General features: G+C 44.4%; 1 protein-coding gene across 2 annotated transcripts in view; it reads left to right on the top strand.

The window, feature by feature from the left end:
• Nucleotides 1–18,481, top strand: part of LOC117422509 (protein crumbs homolog 2) — a 164,433-nt gene that overhangs the window by 137,236 nt on the left and 8,716 nt on the right. For both annotated transcript variants that reach the window (XM_058987168.1, XM_058987169.1), the window contains 5 exons: nt 2,180–3,121; nt 4,549–5,114; nt 5,843–6,008; nt 15,251–16,115; nt 17,056–17,172. In XM_058987168.1, coding sequence (XP_058843151.1) covers nt 2,180–3,121; nt 4,549–5,114; nt 5,843–6,008; nt 15,251–16,115; nt 17,056–17,172 — 2,656 coding nt within the window. The remainder of the gene's footprint in view (nt 1–2,179; nt 3,122–4,548; nt 5,115–5,842; nt 6,009–15,250; nt 16,116–17,055; nt 17,173–18,481) is intronic.

Below are 18,481 nucleotides of genomic sequence, written 5' to 3'. Positions count from 1 at the left end.
TTTTAGCTACAAACATTTAATGCCAAGAATGTTAAACTGATAAGTGTAATATATAAATGTTCTTTTGGAAGAGTACCAAGTTTAAGGACACACCTTAGTTGAGTTATAGTTGGATGTTCTTGTTTTTCACTTTATAATGGGCACATTTCAGTATTGATCTGTATTTAATTCATCTGTGCTACTATAGTCACATGTGTTAACAGGCCAAACTGTTTAATTAATTAACATGAATCTGTTACAGCTGCACCAGTTCAGTGCAGCTTCAGTTTAACAGGTAAGTATACTCGATTACAACTAAATGTTTTTGTTTAATTGTAATACGTGTGTAGTCACTTAGAAGATTCACCTGACACTCTGCATTCAACTCTGTGCTGTGCCTCAACCAACTGCAGGCACAAAATGAAACTTGCAGGAAATGTAGATAAGGGTCTAGGCTCCAATCTATCAAACACTGACAAAAATCCAAGGTTACGTGATTTGACCTGGGTGAGGTCAAAGGTCACAGAATCACACAACTTTTTTTTATCTTGTACTACACAGAACCATCCATAGAATGAGAAAGTAGTGCTATTAGAGAGCTTTAAAACAACACCAAAACTACCTTTCTGTGTCAATTCTGGAGGAAGTTATGACCATGGAAAGGTTGGGTGGGGGGTCCAAAATGAGTCAACTTTGATGAGCTGTATCTCATGAACGGGGTGTCACTAAGGCCTGCAATTTACACTGTAACCACTTCTCCCAAAGGCAAACATGCATGGACATTTTTATCCAAATCAAAGGAGGTCGAGGTTTTTGGTGGTCTGATTTCATGTGGAATGACCCTATAATACTAGCAAGGAATAACTTGGTTACTGGAAGGAGCAGTTATGGGGGAGTTAGGGTTTTATTGACTAAGTACTTACAGTAGTTGTTTAGTTTTAATTTTCTGGAATTAATAGGTGTTTATTCTCCTTGGAGTTCTTTAACGACTTTAGTAAACACTTTGAAATATTAAGTCAAGCAGGCAAAATATTGTGGTTAATGCCTTCGGCCGCATAATAACTTCACGTGTGTGTGTGTGTGTGTGTGTGTGTGTGTTTAAGGGTATATTTGGCTCTCCTGCACAGCTATGGTCAAAAGTGTTGCATCACCCTACAGAATGAAACCTGCTGAATAATGTTACTTTAACATATTGAATTTGTAGTTTTCCATATGCTTAATGAAAAATTGACAAACTGAAGAATGTGACATTTCGAAATCTAACATGTAATGTTTTTGTAGTTTCTTTGATTACATGATAAATAAAATATTTGAATTATGTTCAGAAGTTTTTGTTGTGTTTTGTTTTGTTTTTAATGATGTCTCAATCCTAAAATTGTAGCTGATGCTAAACATTTGGCCATAACTGACTAGTACAGTACATTACATAGCAGGACTGCTGTGTTGGATTGTATAGGGATTGCTGGAGCTCACATGCCAAGTCTTATGTATGATTTGAAGGGTTTCTCAATGGTTTTCATAATCCCCTGAAATATTTCCGCACTTGAATGACCCGGCCTGCACAGCATCTCTTCCGCTCCATTTCTTCTTCGAATGCCTTTATGAATTGTAAGATTATTTTTTATTTCATTTTTCATAATTCAAATTAACTAGACTATATTGAAGCAAGTGCAAAATAGATCATAAGTTTTGAAAACAGTTCAAACATTTATATTTTCTTTTTTTAGAGAGCTTCAATTAGTCTAGAAGTCTTTCTCAATGTCTTCAAATTCACCTTTTAAATACAGACAGTACTGTTCAATAAAGTAAGTCCAAAGTGTCGTCTGAGCTGGTACAATTTGTGAGCTTTCTGTGTGCAGTATACAGCAAACATCGACAATGTAAACAAAATAAATTATCATGTTTGCATTTTGAGCTACAACAGAGCTTACTCATGGTATTAATACCCATTGTAGCTGTAGTTCGGAGAATGGCTGCTTAGTTGAGAGGGAAAGAGTGGCCAATTGTGTGAGCTAAAATGACCTGAGGTAACCTAACCAAACCAGTAAGGCAACAATGTCTGGTTTCTGATGAAGCAGAGTGCACAGAAGGCTGAACTATTGAAGAATCTAGTAACCATTCACCCAGCAATTATAAAACTGTCGCAGTCTGCAGCTTTACATTTTTCACCTTTTCTTTTTTTCCTTTTCTTTTCTTACAGGAGTGGGCTGCGAGACCAACATTGACGAATGTGAAAGCAACCCCTGTGCGAACGGGGGCCAATGTGAAGACGGCATCGACGACTATACCTGCCTGTGCCCTGCAGCAGGACAAGACGCCACCCCCTGGGGAGGCAAAAACTGTGACACCCAGTTGGTGGGCTGCCAGGAGAACGACTGTCAAAACGGAGCGACATGCCAACCGACCTACCAGAGCGGCACTCACAACTACTCCTGCCACTGCCCCCCGGGTTTCTATGATGACCACTGCAACACCTCAACCACATTTTCCTTCACATCATCAGGCTACATTCTCATAGAGGTTCCGCTGACAAACAGAACCAAGAGGGGCGTGGGCACCACCAAAGCCAGCATCAGCCTCCGATTCAGGACCACCTTACCTGATAGGATTATATTTTACAGGGGGGACAACTCAGACTACATGTACCTGGAGATCGTCGAGGGCCTCCTTCATGCTAGGGCAGTGCTAGGGGGCTCTCACGTCAATACATCTCTGCCTAGAAAAGTAAATGATGGCCAGTGGCAGGAAATCAGTGTGACTTTGAAAGATGGTTTAGTGCTGGCCCATACAAACTGTGAGGATGGAGACTGCACAAAGACCCAGGAGGGCCAGGAACTGCTCCGTAATATTCCAGAGTCCTTCAAGATGGTCTCTGTTGGTGGGGTCCAGTTTGAGTTCTTACTCAACAACACTGAAAGCAGGATGAATTTCACTGGCTGCATAGAGGACCTCCTGATTGATTCCCACCCCGTGCTTCCTCAGAGGATTTCTGAGAGCATGGCGGAGGGATTGCAGCTCGGCTGCAGCAAGCCGGAGTGGTGCGAGCCCAACCCGTGTTCAGATCAGGGCAGCTGTGTGGATCTGTGGACCAGCTCCAGATGCCACTGCTTCCGTCCTTTTCATGGGCCCAATTGTTCTAACGGTAAGACACACTTTTTTTTTTTTTTTTTTTTTTAAATGTAGTCGTCGCCAATTATTTTACCCCGGTTTTCACCCCAGTTTAGCATGCCCAATTAGTATCTGTATCCCCGGCTCACCGCTCGCAACCCCCCCGCCGACTCGGGAAACGGAGGCTGGAACACACGTCCTCCAAAACGTGCTCCTTCCAAGCCGTCATTTTTCGCACTGCAGATCCACAGCAATGCCACCAGACCTATAGTGCCGGAGGACAACACAGATCTGGCGGCTCCGCTGCAGAGCCACAGGCGCCCTATCGGCCACAGGGGTCGCTGATGCGCGGTGAGCCGTGGATTCCCCTGCCGACCTAAGCCCTCCCTACCCGGGCAGCGCTCAGCCAATTGTGCGCCGCCCCCTAGGAACTCTCGGTCACGGTCAGCTGTGACATAGCCTGGACTCGAACCTGCGATCTCCAGGCTATAGGGCACATCCTGCGAGGAGCGCCTTTACTGGATGCGCCACTCGGGAGCCCCGGTAAGACTCTTTTTTAAAGATTCTTCACTAAGGGCAGGGTTCCAAAACTGAAAGAGTGTTTATCAGGAGCTTTCTAATTTAATAATTGTAAATGTGAAGGAATCCTTTGGATCCACCACTGTTAATTAATAATAATGAGGCTTTTTGTGTACCAAGATGATGAACATTATGAAAAATATTGAACAGTGCATGTCCGCTAGTATATTTGCTATAAACTACCTGCAACTATTAAACAAAAGGAAGAAGACCTGCAGTTGTAACTTTCTGTAGTTGCTATTTGCTGTAAAATGCAAAGGAAGGTCCTGTTTGAATGAATAAAAGCTTGGCAGTGTTTAGATCCACCACCGTTTCTCTCACTAGAAACTGTACAACTGAGCTCCCAAGTGGCGCATCCAGTAAAGGCAATCCGCGTGGAGTGCAGGATGCGCCCTATAGCCTGGAGATCGCTGGTTCGAGTCCAGGCTATTCCCCTGCCGACCGTAGACTGGCCAGGCGCTTGTGGGTCTGCCTGTAAGTTGCCCGGAGTTGCGTAGTCCTCTGACGCTGTAGCTCTGAGGTGGCTACATGACGGGCCTGCAGAGTGAAAAGAAGCTGACAGTACACGTTTCGGAGGACGCATGTGTTCATCTTTGTCTCTCCCAAGTCAGCGCGGCGGTGGCAGCGGTGAGCCGGGTTAAAATAAAAAATAATAATTGGGCTTTCCAAATTGGGGAGAAAATGAGAAAAAATAATTGCTGATTCCAAATTAAAACAAAAAAGCACTGTACAAATTACAAACAGCTGAGGGCCACCAAGTTGATACTATAACATGTTTATTTCCCAAACATTTCAAATTACAAATTTGTTCCCACTTTCCTATTAAAAAAACCCGTTGGCAGTCCAGGCTACAGTGTGTATTTTACCATCTTATTCCAACAGAGTACACATCAGCAACCTTCAGCCAGGAAGACAGCACTAGTTCCGCCTCCTTTAACATCAGCAGCAGTCACGGCTCCAACTTCACAGTCTCCTTTTTCCTGCGCACGCTGAAGCAAGAGGGCTTGATATTTCAGCTCAGTAATGACACAGGCCCATACTTCACCCTCTATCTGAAGATGGGCAGGATCAACGTGCAGACCCTGTCGGACACCCCTGCAGTGGCGCCCATGTACTGTGCCAACGGAGAGAAGCAGCTGCTCACCGTGCATTCCAGTGATGGCAGGGTCACGGTCGGACAGTCTCATCTGGATTATAAACTGACCCAGCTGCCTTCCGTCTCAGTCGAGGCTGGGGATGTAGCCCATGTTGGAGGCCTTTCTGTGGAAGAGGATGCATCTGCCTGGGGAGGGTATTTCAAGGGCTGTTTGCAGGACCTGCGGCTTGACAACTCGCTCCTGGAGTTCTTCCCTCTGGAGAACGGTAACTCCAGCATGACAAAAGACATGTACGGCTTCAGGAAGACTGTTAATGTCACGCAGGGTTGCCACAGCGATGACACCTGTCGGGTAAGAGTTTTCATACTGCACAGGAACTAAAAACAACTTTATTCCACACCCGGAACCTTAAAAACCCTCCTAGATTTTATGGTAAAACTTAAAAGAATTTAAGACAGGTTGACAAATGTGTTGTAGTCTAATTCAAATTTTCTGCTCTTCATGAATTTGAAGTTCTGTTCATTCACGCCACATTTAGTCCACATGTAGATTACTAAGAAGCCATGGGGAAATATTTCTACACTGGTAGGCAGAAGGAGTTAAACAAGTTTATTGGCCAGCTGCTTTACTGTGGAAAATAAAAATGTAAAAGCAGCAAGGCCAATGGCACAATCCGAGGCCTGCAACTCGGCACATTCCGTTTCCAAATCCCAGTTTAGACCCGAGCTTTTTGTCATTGCACCTCTTTGCATCTTTACCTGCCAGGCTGTAAGCTAAGAAAGAAATGGTGTCACCTACAGTTAGCCTGCCCCCTTCAAAATTCCAATGCCACAGTACCTGTTAGATACACAAAGCTGTACTGAATACTATTGAATGACTAACCAATAGGAAATAAAGTAGGCACATCATATTAGGCACTGAATCTTGTAACCTGTCACATGATCGAATGTGCCATAAATAAGACCTAGCACAGTTAGCTCTAAGATTTCAAAGGGACATGATAGTTATCATCTGTTTCAAATTGCCATTGCTATGTTAATAACATGTTAATAATTCCATCACTGTCATGCTCTCTGAAGTCTGGACCCTGTGAGAATGGAGGCTCCTGTCAAGTGACCTGGAACGACTTTGTCTGCTCGTGTCTTGCGAACTTCACCGGCAGGACGTGTGAAAGGAGAGTGTGGTGCAGCAGCAGCCCCTGTCCACACCTCAGCCAGTGTGTGGACGTGCCTGGGGGCTACGAGTGTAAGTACCAAACACACAGCTTTGATATAAGTAACACTCCCGCGCTCCCCCTTCTCGTATATTGAATGGTTTGGTCCAGAATCAGCTCGTCTCACCATCCTATTACAGCCGATTAAGAGCGAATGAGACTGAGGTTTTGAAACAGAAGTGCATCTGTTTGCAAAAAAAGATGTGTAGGCCACAGGTACCCTTTATTTGCTTGTTGCAATTGAGTTTTATCTTTTAAATAAATGTTTAGCTTATTTTATCTACATTATTTCTTATATATGGGTCTACAACAGTTCAAATTATTACATCTAATTGTGAAACGCTGACACCTCAGCACAGCGTTGATACAGGTTCCCTTCACCTCTCTACATTATTCACACCTATTATTCCAGACCAGACACAATATATTCAAACTTTTTTATTATTTATTTCTCAAGGGTTTCTTACGGTTATTGTATTCTTTGCTTATTTGTATGGGTTATACACATGTATATATCCATATATTAATAGGAGCAAAACAGTTAAATATTCTGCACGTGAAGTATGGAAGCGGTGCTCTCGCTGCCCAAGAGAAGTGTGGGAGCGGTGCTCTCCCTGCCCAAGAGAAGTGGGGGAGCGGTGCTCTCCCTGCCCAAGAGAAGTGGGGGGGGGGGGGCGGTGCTCTCCCTGCCCAAGAGAAATGGGGGAGCGATGTTCTCCCTGCCCAAGAGAAGTGGGGGAGCGGTGCTCTCCCTGCCCAAGAGAAGTGGGGGAGCGATGCTCTCCCTGCCCAAGAGAAGTGTGGGAGCGGTGCTCTCCCTGCCCAAGAGAAGTGGGGGAGCGAGGCTCTCCCTACCCAAGAGAAGTGGGGGATCGGTGCTCTCCCTGCCCAAGAGAAGTGGGGGAGCGGGCGGTACTCCCCCGCGACTCCCCAGCACTACACCCCTGACTGGGATGCAACTTGCTAAATACTTTCTTTAGCAAGTTATTGATTACACTATGTAACACAATTTTTGTTCCTGGGTAGTAAGTGTTATTTCCTAATTGCTTATGCCTCAAAAGTATAGAAAATGGCTATTATTCCCCACAAACTTTGCTTTTGTGACCAGGACAGTGATATTTTGAAATTTACCTATTTCCAATGAGAACACGGGCAAATTTGTGTCTTTTCGTTCACATAAAGTCAGAAAAAAACAACATATGAATCCAAATTAACATGTATTTATACTAAAGTAATACAAAAATGACTACAAAGGATTTAGAAGTGAGTAGTTTTTCGAGATTTACGATTATACTGTAAATCACTTTCACGAATCAGCCCCCAAATGTAGTCTCCCATCATGTTCTCGTTATACTGTCCTTGGTAGCGGCGTTCAAAGTCCAGTATATCCTGGTGGAAGCGCTTGCCTTGCTCCTCCGAGTACGCTCCCATGTTCTCCTTGAATTTATCAAGATGAGCATCAAGGATATGGACTTTGAGGGACATCCTACAGCTCATTGTGCCGTAGTTCTTCACCAGAGTTTCAACCAGCTCCACATAGTTTTTGGCCTTGTGATTGCCCAGGAAGCCCCGAACCACTGCGACAAAGCTGTTCCAAGCCGCATTCTCCTTACTAGTGAGCTTCTTGGGGAATTCATTGCACTCCAGGATCTTCTTTATCTGTGGTCCGACGAAGACACCAGCTCTGACCTTTGCCTCAGACAGCTTAGGCAAGAAGTCTTGAAGGTACTTGAAGGCTGCCGACTCCTTATCTAGAGCTCTGACAAATTGTTTCATAAGGCCCAATTTGATGTGCAGTGATGGCATCAGCACCTTCCAGGGGTCCACCAGTTGCTCCCACTTGACGTTGTTCCTCCCCACAGAGAACTCGGTCCGCTGTGGCCAGTCCCGCCTGTGGTAGTGCGCCTTGGTGTCCCTGCTGTCCCAAAGGCAAAGATAGCAGGGAAACTTGGTAAAACCGCCTTGGAGACCCATCAGGAATGCCACCATTTTGAAGTCTCCTATGAACTTGATGCCATCTCAGAAAAATGCAGATATGTATCCACTTAGGCAGCTGGAACTAAACTGAACTGGTGGGCTTAAGGCCCCTGTTTTTATACTACTATTTATATTACTGGAAAGTTCTAGAAGTTACTCCAAGTTTACTCATCACTGAATCTATTTGGAATGTTCTGGAAAATAGGTAAATTTCAAAATATCAGTGTCCTGGTCACAAAAGCAAAGTTTGTGGGGAATAGTAGCTATTTTCTATACTTTTGAGGCATAAGCAATTAGGAAATAACACTTACTACCCAGGAAACTAAAAAAAAAAAAGTGTTACACGGTGTTATCTGTCTGGCTGTCTGTCTATATATCATGTTTACATATTTCTAGAGAACTGCAGATTCAGTTATTAAGAGTATTGCAATCACTGTTTTTTTAGTTAACTGTAACGATAACGAAAATGTCTATTAATGAACATAAATCATATCTGTTAATAGTAACTATAACTAAAAAATAATGCAAAATGATAACGAAATAGTAACTAAAAAAAAAAACGGTGACAGTTACTAATTTGTTTTGAAAATGGGGCGCAAGAGGAAAACACTTTGAATATTGTGCACAATACCCTGACCGACGGCTGACGTGTCCGCGGCAGGATGAACTGGGCCCGTCTGACTTGCCTTCCAATGACTCGGCTGTGCTGAAGCAGGAGAGGGGCGGACCGCAGACTCTGAATAATTAGTGCAAGTTAGTTCTGTTCAACTATCTCTAGTTTTGTTCTGTGCATATTATTTTTACCTGTAAATGTATGCTATATAAGTGTGTGTGTGTGTACACTTTTATATGCTGTGGTTTATTTAAGACCATTTTAAATGTGTGTAGAATCTTTGTCTATACGTATAGCTCCGCTGTGACTGCGACCAAACGTTATTTCAATTAGAATGTTGGTAACCATGGTTTTGTTGCATGTTGAATATGATAAAGGGGGTTCGCTAAACTAGACGTTTCTCAATGGCATACAAAGTCTGTTTTTTTAAAGCATAAAGGTCGATTTCACCCATTCTCTGCTTGAATTGAAAAATAGAGGTAGAAAAAACTTCTTTAAATTCTTTAATCAAAGTTAATCAAACAAAACTAGTGCTATATTACATGTATGGAATGAAAACGTATCTTGCGACAAAGCTGTCATCACAATATGGAATAGTAATGTAAGCCTATAGAAAATGTACATTTAATGAGTTTTTGTTTCAATATGGTCCATATTCATAAAGCATTTTCAACCAAAATCAAAAGTAAGCATTTGAACTGCCTATAGGGACTGTTAAATTAGCACATGAAGGATGCATCTGGCACTACAACTTCTTTATGTTGTTTTCGAATAAGGAAGAAAAGGTCAGTGCTTTATAAATATGGCCCTGCAGTATGTTTTCTCCAGGTCTCATGGAAAGCCTGTGAGTCAGGGACATTTTGTATCGTATAGAAAAACGCAAATGTTTTATTTTTATTTTTTATTTTTATTTTTTATTCACTGGGTACCATTGATTCAGATTAGTTGCTTATATATTTAACCCTTCTATATGCCTTGTTTTCATCAGGCATTGAGGTTCTGCTTAAACATTAACAACTGCAAATTAAATGGTTTAATTATTTTCCCCAAGTTAGTTTAATGTAAAAAACTAAATATAGCTTGTAAATTGTTAAGTAAAAATCAAGCTGAAATAAACAGCCTGCTTTTTACTACTTGTTTCCAGCACACAGAATCTATTTAACTGGTATTAAATTTTGTGGAGGACTGTACAGCAAGACTTGGCTAGTAAATGGTAATCTCTGATCACTACGTGTTTGTGGTTTTCTATCCTAAGGAGTGTACTGTGAGGTGTAGAGCCTGGCATTACCCAAGTTATTTTTACCTCGACAGATTTCAAGGTCATCACCACCCTGTTGTTGCAATAATAAGTATAACTAAAATTAAACTAATAACTATAAATGTTAGCTTGCGAGGTTCGGGGGGCGTGAAGCTGGGGGGGCTGCTAATCTCTAATCTTTCAATTTTCTAATCTCCAGTTAATTAGTTCTATTTTACTATTTAAGACCTGATCACCTGCACCTTTTCTGTCTAGTGTTTCGTTTTTTAGCAAACGCGCAGACGCCGTCGTTTCGTGCTTCACCTCTAATATCTAAACTTCGTTGCCTCGCTCACGCAGGTCGTTTCTCTGCACATCGCTGCCAAGATATTATCAATCATTTTCTTACCTGCTCAGGTGATCTTTCTTTTCAATCAGCTTCTCTTTTCGGCTCCAAGAGCAACGTTACTCTTTTCTGTTCCATCCGGCTCCACCTCGGCATCATAGCCGTCCAAAGCGCAGCTTCAATACTCAACTTGTCTGCAACTTTATCAGAAAGTCTGGTCCTCCGTTAAACTTCCAAGCTCCTTCAACATGACTTCCTCATTCCCGTTGTCTGCGATTGCCTTACCTTAGCTCTATTTAATTCTACCACGAAGTTTTGTCGGCTTAATCCTTCTTTTACTCCTCGCTTGTAATCAGACGCCCCTCCCCCCGCTCCCACTGAGCCAGCACAATTACCGTTTCATCAGAACATCCTGCCCTGGACCTCCATCAGCTACGTTCAACATTTTAAAGACGTATCCAGCCCATTCTAAACTCAATTTTTTAACTAGTGGCGGCTCGTGACTCGACTGGTCACAACATTCTCCAACGACACTATTGTACTGTAACTTTTCCACCGGCGTCTCACAGACTATGGTTACCACGGCAACGCCCTTATTGAGTGACTGCGGGGAGTGGTAAGTTGTCATGGTGACCAGGCGGCTTCATCAGGCTCTGCGTGCTCTGCGCCTCAGCACTGCAATCTTCCGGCTTCCTGTTGCTGCACTTTCACAACTGGCAGAGACGAATTCAACGCGCCGAACCATAACATCTAAATATTGCGTTAACTTAATTCTATTCATGACTATCTGTCCTAAACATGTCTAGAATATTTATTATTTAAATCTAAAGGAATAAGCAAATGTTGTTCTACATAGACAAGGATTTTAATCGTAATAACTTCTTAGATTCTACCCTGATTCACTCAGGTCAATGGATGTAATTCCAATCATAACCTCTGGATGGCAGTATAATACCACAAGCTCTCTCTCTATACATTAAACCAGTTTGGTTTCGCTGCAAAGCTCGGACACTACAGCTTTTCTATCTATTCCCGCAGTTCTCACTCGGATGGATTCTCGGGAGTTCCCCTCCTGCCTCATCCTCAGTCTATCTATATCAAATGACATTCTTCAATTTCAACTCTTACCCCCCTCCCCCCGCCCCTTTGAGGCGGACTGCTCCTGACCAAATCTATAGATATTTCAACAGACTCAGAGCAGCGGATTCTTCATCCTCTTAGGTTCTTCAGCAGCCTCAGCTCTATGTATTCTCCATCTCTGGCTTCATCTAAATCAGTTCAACTCACAGTCCAATACCCACCGCATTCAGCAGATGTTTGTGCTCTACAGCAGATCATCACACTACCGATGGCAATCCACCATTCACTATTACAGATCCCTGCTTCAGCAGATATCGGTGTTCTGCGGCAGACCACCACGCTCTACCAATGGCAGTCCTCCATTCACAATAACAGATCACTGCTTCGGCAGATCTCTCTCTACAGCAGACCACCGCTCATTATTGACAGCACTTCTTTGTTTACTTCCTCAGATCTCTGCACCGTCCAGCAGATCCCATCCTCTACTGTTAATTGCTCCTCCCTGCAGCAGATCTCTGCTCCCTTTTCAGATCTACTCACTGTTCTAGCATGCAAGTTGCTTTAGTTCAGTCTAAATCTGGACCTGCACTACTCCAGATCTTCCAACGCTTCCGCTTTCCTCCAATACGCAGATCGTGGAAGCATTCCGCAGTCAAGGCTAATGCTAATCCCCATCTGATCAAAAATACGAGGTGCTTGTCTTTCTCAGCAATCTATTTATATGTCCACACATCCTCTCAAATATTACAGCATTAATACATGGTGAGAGACGCGGTGAGACTGGAAATCTGTCTTGTTTATGAGTTAAGGAGTTCCACTCTAGGAGAATAACTGGAGTTGTGAAACCCAGTCTCTCAATGTGAGTTCACCTTTTCCATTTCAAGCAGACATGATAGTAGCAGACCACAGATCGATCCCGTATTCACTGACACATAGGATAGTCAACATCTCATCTCTGCCCTCCATTCCAGTAAATGGAGCACAAAGCGTGCTGAGCTTCCCCAGCAGTCGATTTACACACGTTCGTTCAGTTCCAGCTGCTACCTCAACTGTCAGTTCCAGCTCCCCTTCGGCCTCCACTTTTAGTGTTCAAGTTCCGTCGACTGGTCCCGTCTGCTGCGTGCCCCCCACCCCCCCGATTCACCAGCTGTCATTTGACTGAATCATCCTCTTGTTAACCTCCTTCAATCTGCTCAGCATTTCGTATCTGCAGCTCTCTCCCTCCTTCGACAGCTTCATATTGTACAGCCTGGTCAGTGTTTTAAACATTCTGTGCCAGAATTTGATTCATCCTATTCCTTCAAATCAAACCAGATTATGGCTTTCATCGTCCAGCTAGGGATTTTTTCTTCCCACCATTCTCTCCATACCAGTAGTTTGTCTGACTCTTTGCGGAATCTTCAAAGTCCCCCCCCCCCCCCCCGCTGCACCTTCCCGCCTGCCCATATCAACAGACATTCTCCATTCACTTATCTCTACTCTTTGGAAAGTTTGCTTGTCCCCTTACGAAGATCTCCTCATGGAGGCCATCTGCCTAACAGCTGATTCTTAAGAGCCTTCCCTTCTGCCTCACCTTCCCGCTGTCCGCATCAATGACCATTCTCAGTTTGCTCATTCTACTCTTCTGAAACGCTGCTTCTCCCCATACAAGGATTTACCTATGGAGATCATCTGCATCTGAGCCCTCTTCGGTCTCCTTAGGAGCTCAGAATTCACAGTTCTAATTTACGCCATCATTCAGTTGTGTACCTCCAGACGGATCCATTTCAGCGCCGTCAGTTAATTCAGCTGTCAAGCAGATTCCCCTATCTGCCCCTTATTTTCAACGTCAAGGTATCTCATCTGCTTCTCGGCCGCCTTCGGCTTCCTCAGAAGCTCAGACTTCACAGTTCCCTCAGCTTCAAGCTTCCCTGCAGCGACGAAGATCTCCTAATCAGCCAACCTCTCCACCCTCCTTTCTAGAGCAGGCCTCCTTCCTCAGCTGTATTCTCCCCATTCATTTCGTATAGGTGCAGCTACCTCCGCTGCGAGAGCCAACATCAACCACAGTCTGATCAAGACCATGGGCCGCTGGTCCTCTTCCGCAGTAGATTATTACGTTCAGAACTCGCAGTTTCTTCTGCTTCTGATTTACTTCACCATTCGGTCGTACCCCCAAGAGGGATCAATTTCAACGTGGTTAGTCCATTCAGCTGTCAAGTAGAGTCCCCTATCTGCCCCTTTTCATCATCAAGGTATCTCCCCAGCAAGAACCCCCCCCCCCCAGGACCCTCGGTTCTGATTCCTCTCGCTCCTATCATCACTCATCGCCCCTCCTTCCACCCTCCAGAGCAAGCCTTCCTCCTCTACTTCACCCCCTCATTGATTTCTCTCACTCCTAGGATCACTCGTCACTGGATTCCAACCTACCTTGCCTCCAGAGCGGGCCTCCCCCCCCAATCATTCCGTAGGCACAGCCCCCTCTGCTGCGAGGGCCAACATCACTCACAGCCTTCTTCGGCTTCCTCGGAAGCTCAGAATACACAGTTTCTTCAGCTTCAAGCTTCCCTGCAGCAACGAAAATCTCCTAATCAGCCCAGCTCTCCTCCCTCCTTTCTAGAACAGGCCTCCCTCCTCAGCTGTATTCTCCCCATTCATTTCGTATAGGTGCAGCTACCTCTGCTGCAAGAGCCAGCATCAATCACAGTCTGATCAAGACTATGGGCCGCTGGTCCTCTTCCGCAGTAGACTATTACGTCCATTCATCTCCCTTCGATATAGCAGCAGCCCATTTTAAAATTGCTAGCATGCCCGGAGTGGGGGCTACCTGTTCGCCGGGGCCACCTGAGGTTTTCCCCTAAATTCGCTTCGAGGGGTTTTTTCCTCTCCACTGAGCGGCAGGTATACACATAGTCAGGTATACACAGTCACATCCCATTAACAAATTTACTAATCCCCCTTTGTTCATCCTTCTGGTCTTTTGTTTGTTTGTTTATGTTATGCGTTGGCATGTTCTGTCTTGTTTGTCTCACGGTGTGGGAATTTTCGTAGGTGCCGGGGGTCCATCCTTTGGGGGGCAAGTGAGGCTCACTTCCCCGACCTCAGGGCTAGGTAGCCGCCTCCCTTACCTTCAGGGGTTCTCACCGCGTGAGTCAGAGCGGACCCCCGGCCAAACTCTGTCCTGTCGCAGCTCCTGCGCTCATCTCACTCGAGGCTCTCTTCTATTCTGCCTCTCTTCAGGACGTGGTCACTCGTGCCGAGTCCTATACTAACCTCAATGCTCTGTCCTTATTTTTCAGGTCCCAGGCAGCGTGATGTCTCGGCCAATCGGGGGTTTTACGAGCGCCCCTTACATAAGCCTCAAATGCTGGGTACCTCTCTCATCTCCTCCCGAGGGGTGGCTTTTCAAGTCTAACCCTCATATGTGTTTTCAGGTTGCCGGGTCCTCCGCCCCTGGGATGTCGACAGCGTCGGCCCCAGTCGACGACCTCTTTTCTATCCCGTTTCAGGTCGCCGGGTCCTCCGCCCCTGGGATGTCAACAGCGTCGGCCCCAGTCGACGACCTCTTTTCTATCCCGTTTCCGGTTGCCGGGTCCTCCGCCCCTGGGATGTCGACAGCGTCGGCCCCAGTCGGTGACCACATTCTGTCCTACTAACTGCTCCTTGCTGCTTCATCTGCCTTATCTTTCCCCCCCAGCTCATGCCCAGTGAACTAAAATTAAAAATCCATAACTATAACTAAAAAAAAAAAAAAAAGTAACAAAAAAAAACACTGATTGCAGTCTGTCCTGTCTATCCGTCCATATTACTTTTTTATGTATCTTGAGAAGCACTTTTCCAATGCTGATGAAACTTGGTTTAGATATTCTTTTTCATAAATGAATGAGTCTATTCAAGTCTGGGGTTATATGAAGGCACTTTGTTTGTCAAAGTTACATTTTCACAGTGCATACGCTGGTGTAGGTCTTGGTGTTTTTTTCATTGTTCTTAATTTGCAGGGGATGTATGTCACTGGCATGCTTGTTTCCTTTTCGTGTTTCAGGCAGAGCAAATGCAACATTTCAGGAAAACAACACTATTGAATATGCTGCCAACAAGTCTCTCAACTGGCCAGTAACAAGCATTTCCCTGGACGTGAGGACCAGAGATGGGAATGCGGTTCTTCTGCGAGCCACCAACCAAGTGGAACTTTTCTGCATTGGACTCCACAACTCCACACTGCTGGTCAAGCTGAGGACAGAGAACAGTGTGGAAATAGTCACCATACAGAGCGACTTCCCCATCACAGACGGCCTGTGGCATAACATCATGGTTGGTATGATGGAACCGAAGCAGGGGTCATCGAGATGGGCCATCACGGTGGACGGGAAACAGAACGGAACCAGCCTGGGCGAGGCTGGCAACCTCAACTTCCTCAACGAATCTACTGTGATGCTGGCTGAGAATTACACAGGCTGCCTCGGGACTGTGAGAGTGGGTGGAGTGTATCTCTCTTTCACCGAAGACCACACAGTACCGCAGCGGGAGCAGTTTATCAAGCGCAGCGGGGAAGAGATTCAAATCGGGTGCAGAGGAAACCCGGTCTGCACTCCAAACCCCTGTTACCATGAGGGAAAGTGTGAGGATCTGTTTAACTTCTTTGAGTGCAGTTGTCCCCAGGGCTGGGGTGGGCTATATTGCCAGTCTAATATTGACGACTGCCAGTCCAGTCCCTGTCTCCATGGCAATTGTACTGACTTGCTGGCTGGCTACAAGTGCGACTGTTACCCAGGTTACACTGGGAGGGACTGTGAAACAAACATTGATGACTGTGCTGAAAACCTGTGTCAGAATGGAGGGGTGTGCTCTGATGGTATCGACACTTTCAGCTGTGCCTGCCCTCATCAGTTCACAGGTCCTCTATGCCAGTAAGTATTGTATTTTTCAAATCAATAGGTAGTCTGTGTCAGTACAATGAGGTGCCTGAGAATTGGAGCTTGGTGAAATAATCACTGTTGTATTCAAGTTTATTCCAGCTTAAAACGGGAATCTAGAGCAGCTCAGTTGTATCCTAATGGTCTAAAGCAGTCGTTCCCAGAACCTGGTCCTGGGGACTGACTGTCTGCTGGTTTCCATTCCGAGCTCTCAATTACTTAACTAGACCCTTCATTCAACTGATCATTTGCTTAATTGGACATTTTTAATTGTTTTCAGCTCTTAAAACAGTTGCAGAGTTCAAGTTACTTTAAAATGTTAGAGCTAACTTGAAATATGCAACTGTTAAGAGCTGAAAGCAATTAAATAGGTCTAATTAAGCAAATTATCAGTTCAATTAAGGGTTTAGTTAAGTGTGTGAGAGCTCAGTTGGAATGAAAACCAGCAGACACAGTGGGTCCTCAGGATCGGTTTGGGAACCTGTGGTCCCAATGAAAGGTTTTATTTTTTCAAATTGAAATCTTTCCTTGAATGCAGTGTTCTTCACAATATTTGATAATAATGAGCCATTTTTCAATTGGTTTCATGCAGACAACTGTTTTCAGGATTTACAAAGGCTGCTGGGAGATGGAGTGCTTTGGAACTCATCTCCCATCAGTCTTTGCATGCATCAAGCTATTACAGTGTCACCCGGTGAGTCATGTGATTAAGGGACTTTCCCATGATTCCAAGCAACCAGGAAATTAGAGACAAATTCATTTTAATATTTAGAGCACAATTTGTTTCAAGAAAGGCTTCTAGCAGTGAGATAACAGGAGAATGGGAGAGCTAGGTGTCCTACTGAGATAATTTACTGTGGTAGCCTCTCGTTTTCAAAACAGGCTCAATAATGACCCACTCAGTTCCACGTCTTCATGGCTGTATTTCTTCTAGGTGGCCCTACCCGCCATTGCAGTGTGGGAAGGAGTTCTGGTGTCAGAACGATGGAGACTGTGAAGATGGCATCTGGGGAGCTAAATGTACCTGCAGGACTGGCTTCACTGGAGAGAGGTAAGAGATCAGCCTGCCTCAGTACTGCAGGCACTGGGGAGATAGGTAAGAGATCAGCCTGCCTCAATGCTGCAGACACTGGGGAGAGAGGTAAGAGATCAGCCTGCCTCAGTGCTGCAGGCATTGGGGAGAGAGGTAAGAGGTCAGCCTGCCTCAGTGCTGCAGGCATTGGGGAGAGAGGTAAGAGGTCAGCCTGCCTCAGTGCTGCAGACACTGGGGAGCACCCACACAAAGAACCACTAAACCAGGGAAAGCATCAGCTTAGTGGATACAGACAGCTGTTCATAGTGTTGCACAGTCATACAGATATGCATGGTCTACCTGGCTCTGGGGAGGCAATACGTATATCATGTTTTAATTGTTGTATTATATTTTAATTGTTCCTTAATATTTAGAAACAGTATTGTAATCAGTACCACCATACCAATTTAATTTATATAGCGTCCTTCGTGTGCTAGCAACCTAGGGTGCTTTAAAATAAAATAAACAGCAAGTCAAAAGAGCTCCAAACTGCTCGCCAGTGAAAAGGCAAATCTAAGAGATCTGTTTTGAACTTAGATTTAAAAATACTAACAGACTCAGCATTCCGGATAACATTTGGAATTGAGATCCAAAATGAAGGAGCTTGAAAACTAAAAGCCCTTTAACTATAGGTTTGTGATAAAGTTCTTGGAATAACCAAGAGGCCGTAATTTGCTGATCTCAAAGTGTGAGACGGTTTATATTAACTAACTCAAACAGGCAGGGCCAGAACCATGAATAGCCTTGTAAGTGAGGAGTAGTGTTTTGAAATCAAGGTGCTGCTTCACAGGAACCCAATGTAAGACCTGAAAACTGAGGAAATACGGCAAACACACTTTGTGTGTGTAAGTATTCTTGCTGCGGCATTTTAGCCACATGCAACATTTTATCATTTAATACAAGCTTCTTAAACATTTTTTACGATTCCCACCAGCAGATTATTATAATTTGTATAGACAGAAATAGCTTTTGTTTTATCAGTTACAATAAAATACTATTGCCCATTTCGAAAATGTTTACGGAAATCTTCTGTTTTTAAAATCAGTATTTTATTTAGTATTCCTGTTACTTTCTGGGGAAAATATTCTAGACAAATAAAATTGAATTTGCAAGATAATACTCCTATAAAGTACAGTATTCTGCATAGGGTAGAGTAAATGACACGTCTTTCTTTATTGCCATCTCTGAAACCGAGAGCAATATTTCCGCTCTTTGGATCATTTCCTCCAGTAATAGATTGCCAGGGTTTGTTGCTCTGCATTCAGAAGGCAGGAACCTACTGTTCTTT

The sequence above is a fragment of the Acipenser ruthenus genome, chromosome 15 (assembly GCF_902713425.1).
Source record: "Acipenser ruthenus chromosome 15, fAciRut3.2 maternal haplotype, whole genome shotgun sequence".
Lineage (NCBI taxonomy): Eukaryota > Metazoa > Chordata > Actinopteri > Acipenseriformes > Acipenseridae > Acipenser > Acipenser ruthenus.
This window is presented reverse-complemented; position numbering and strand designations above follow the sequence as displayed.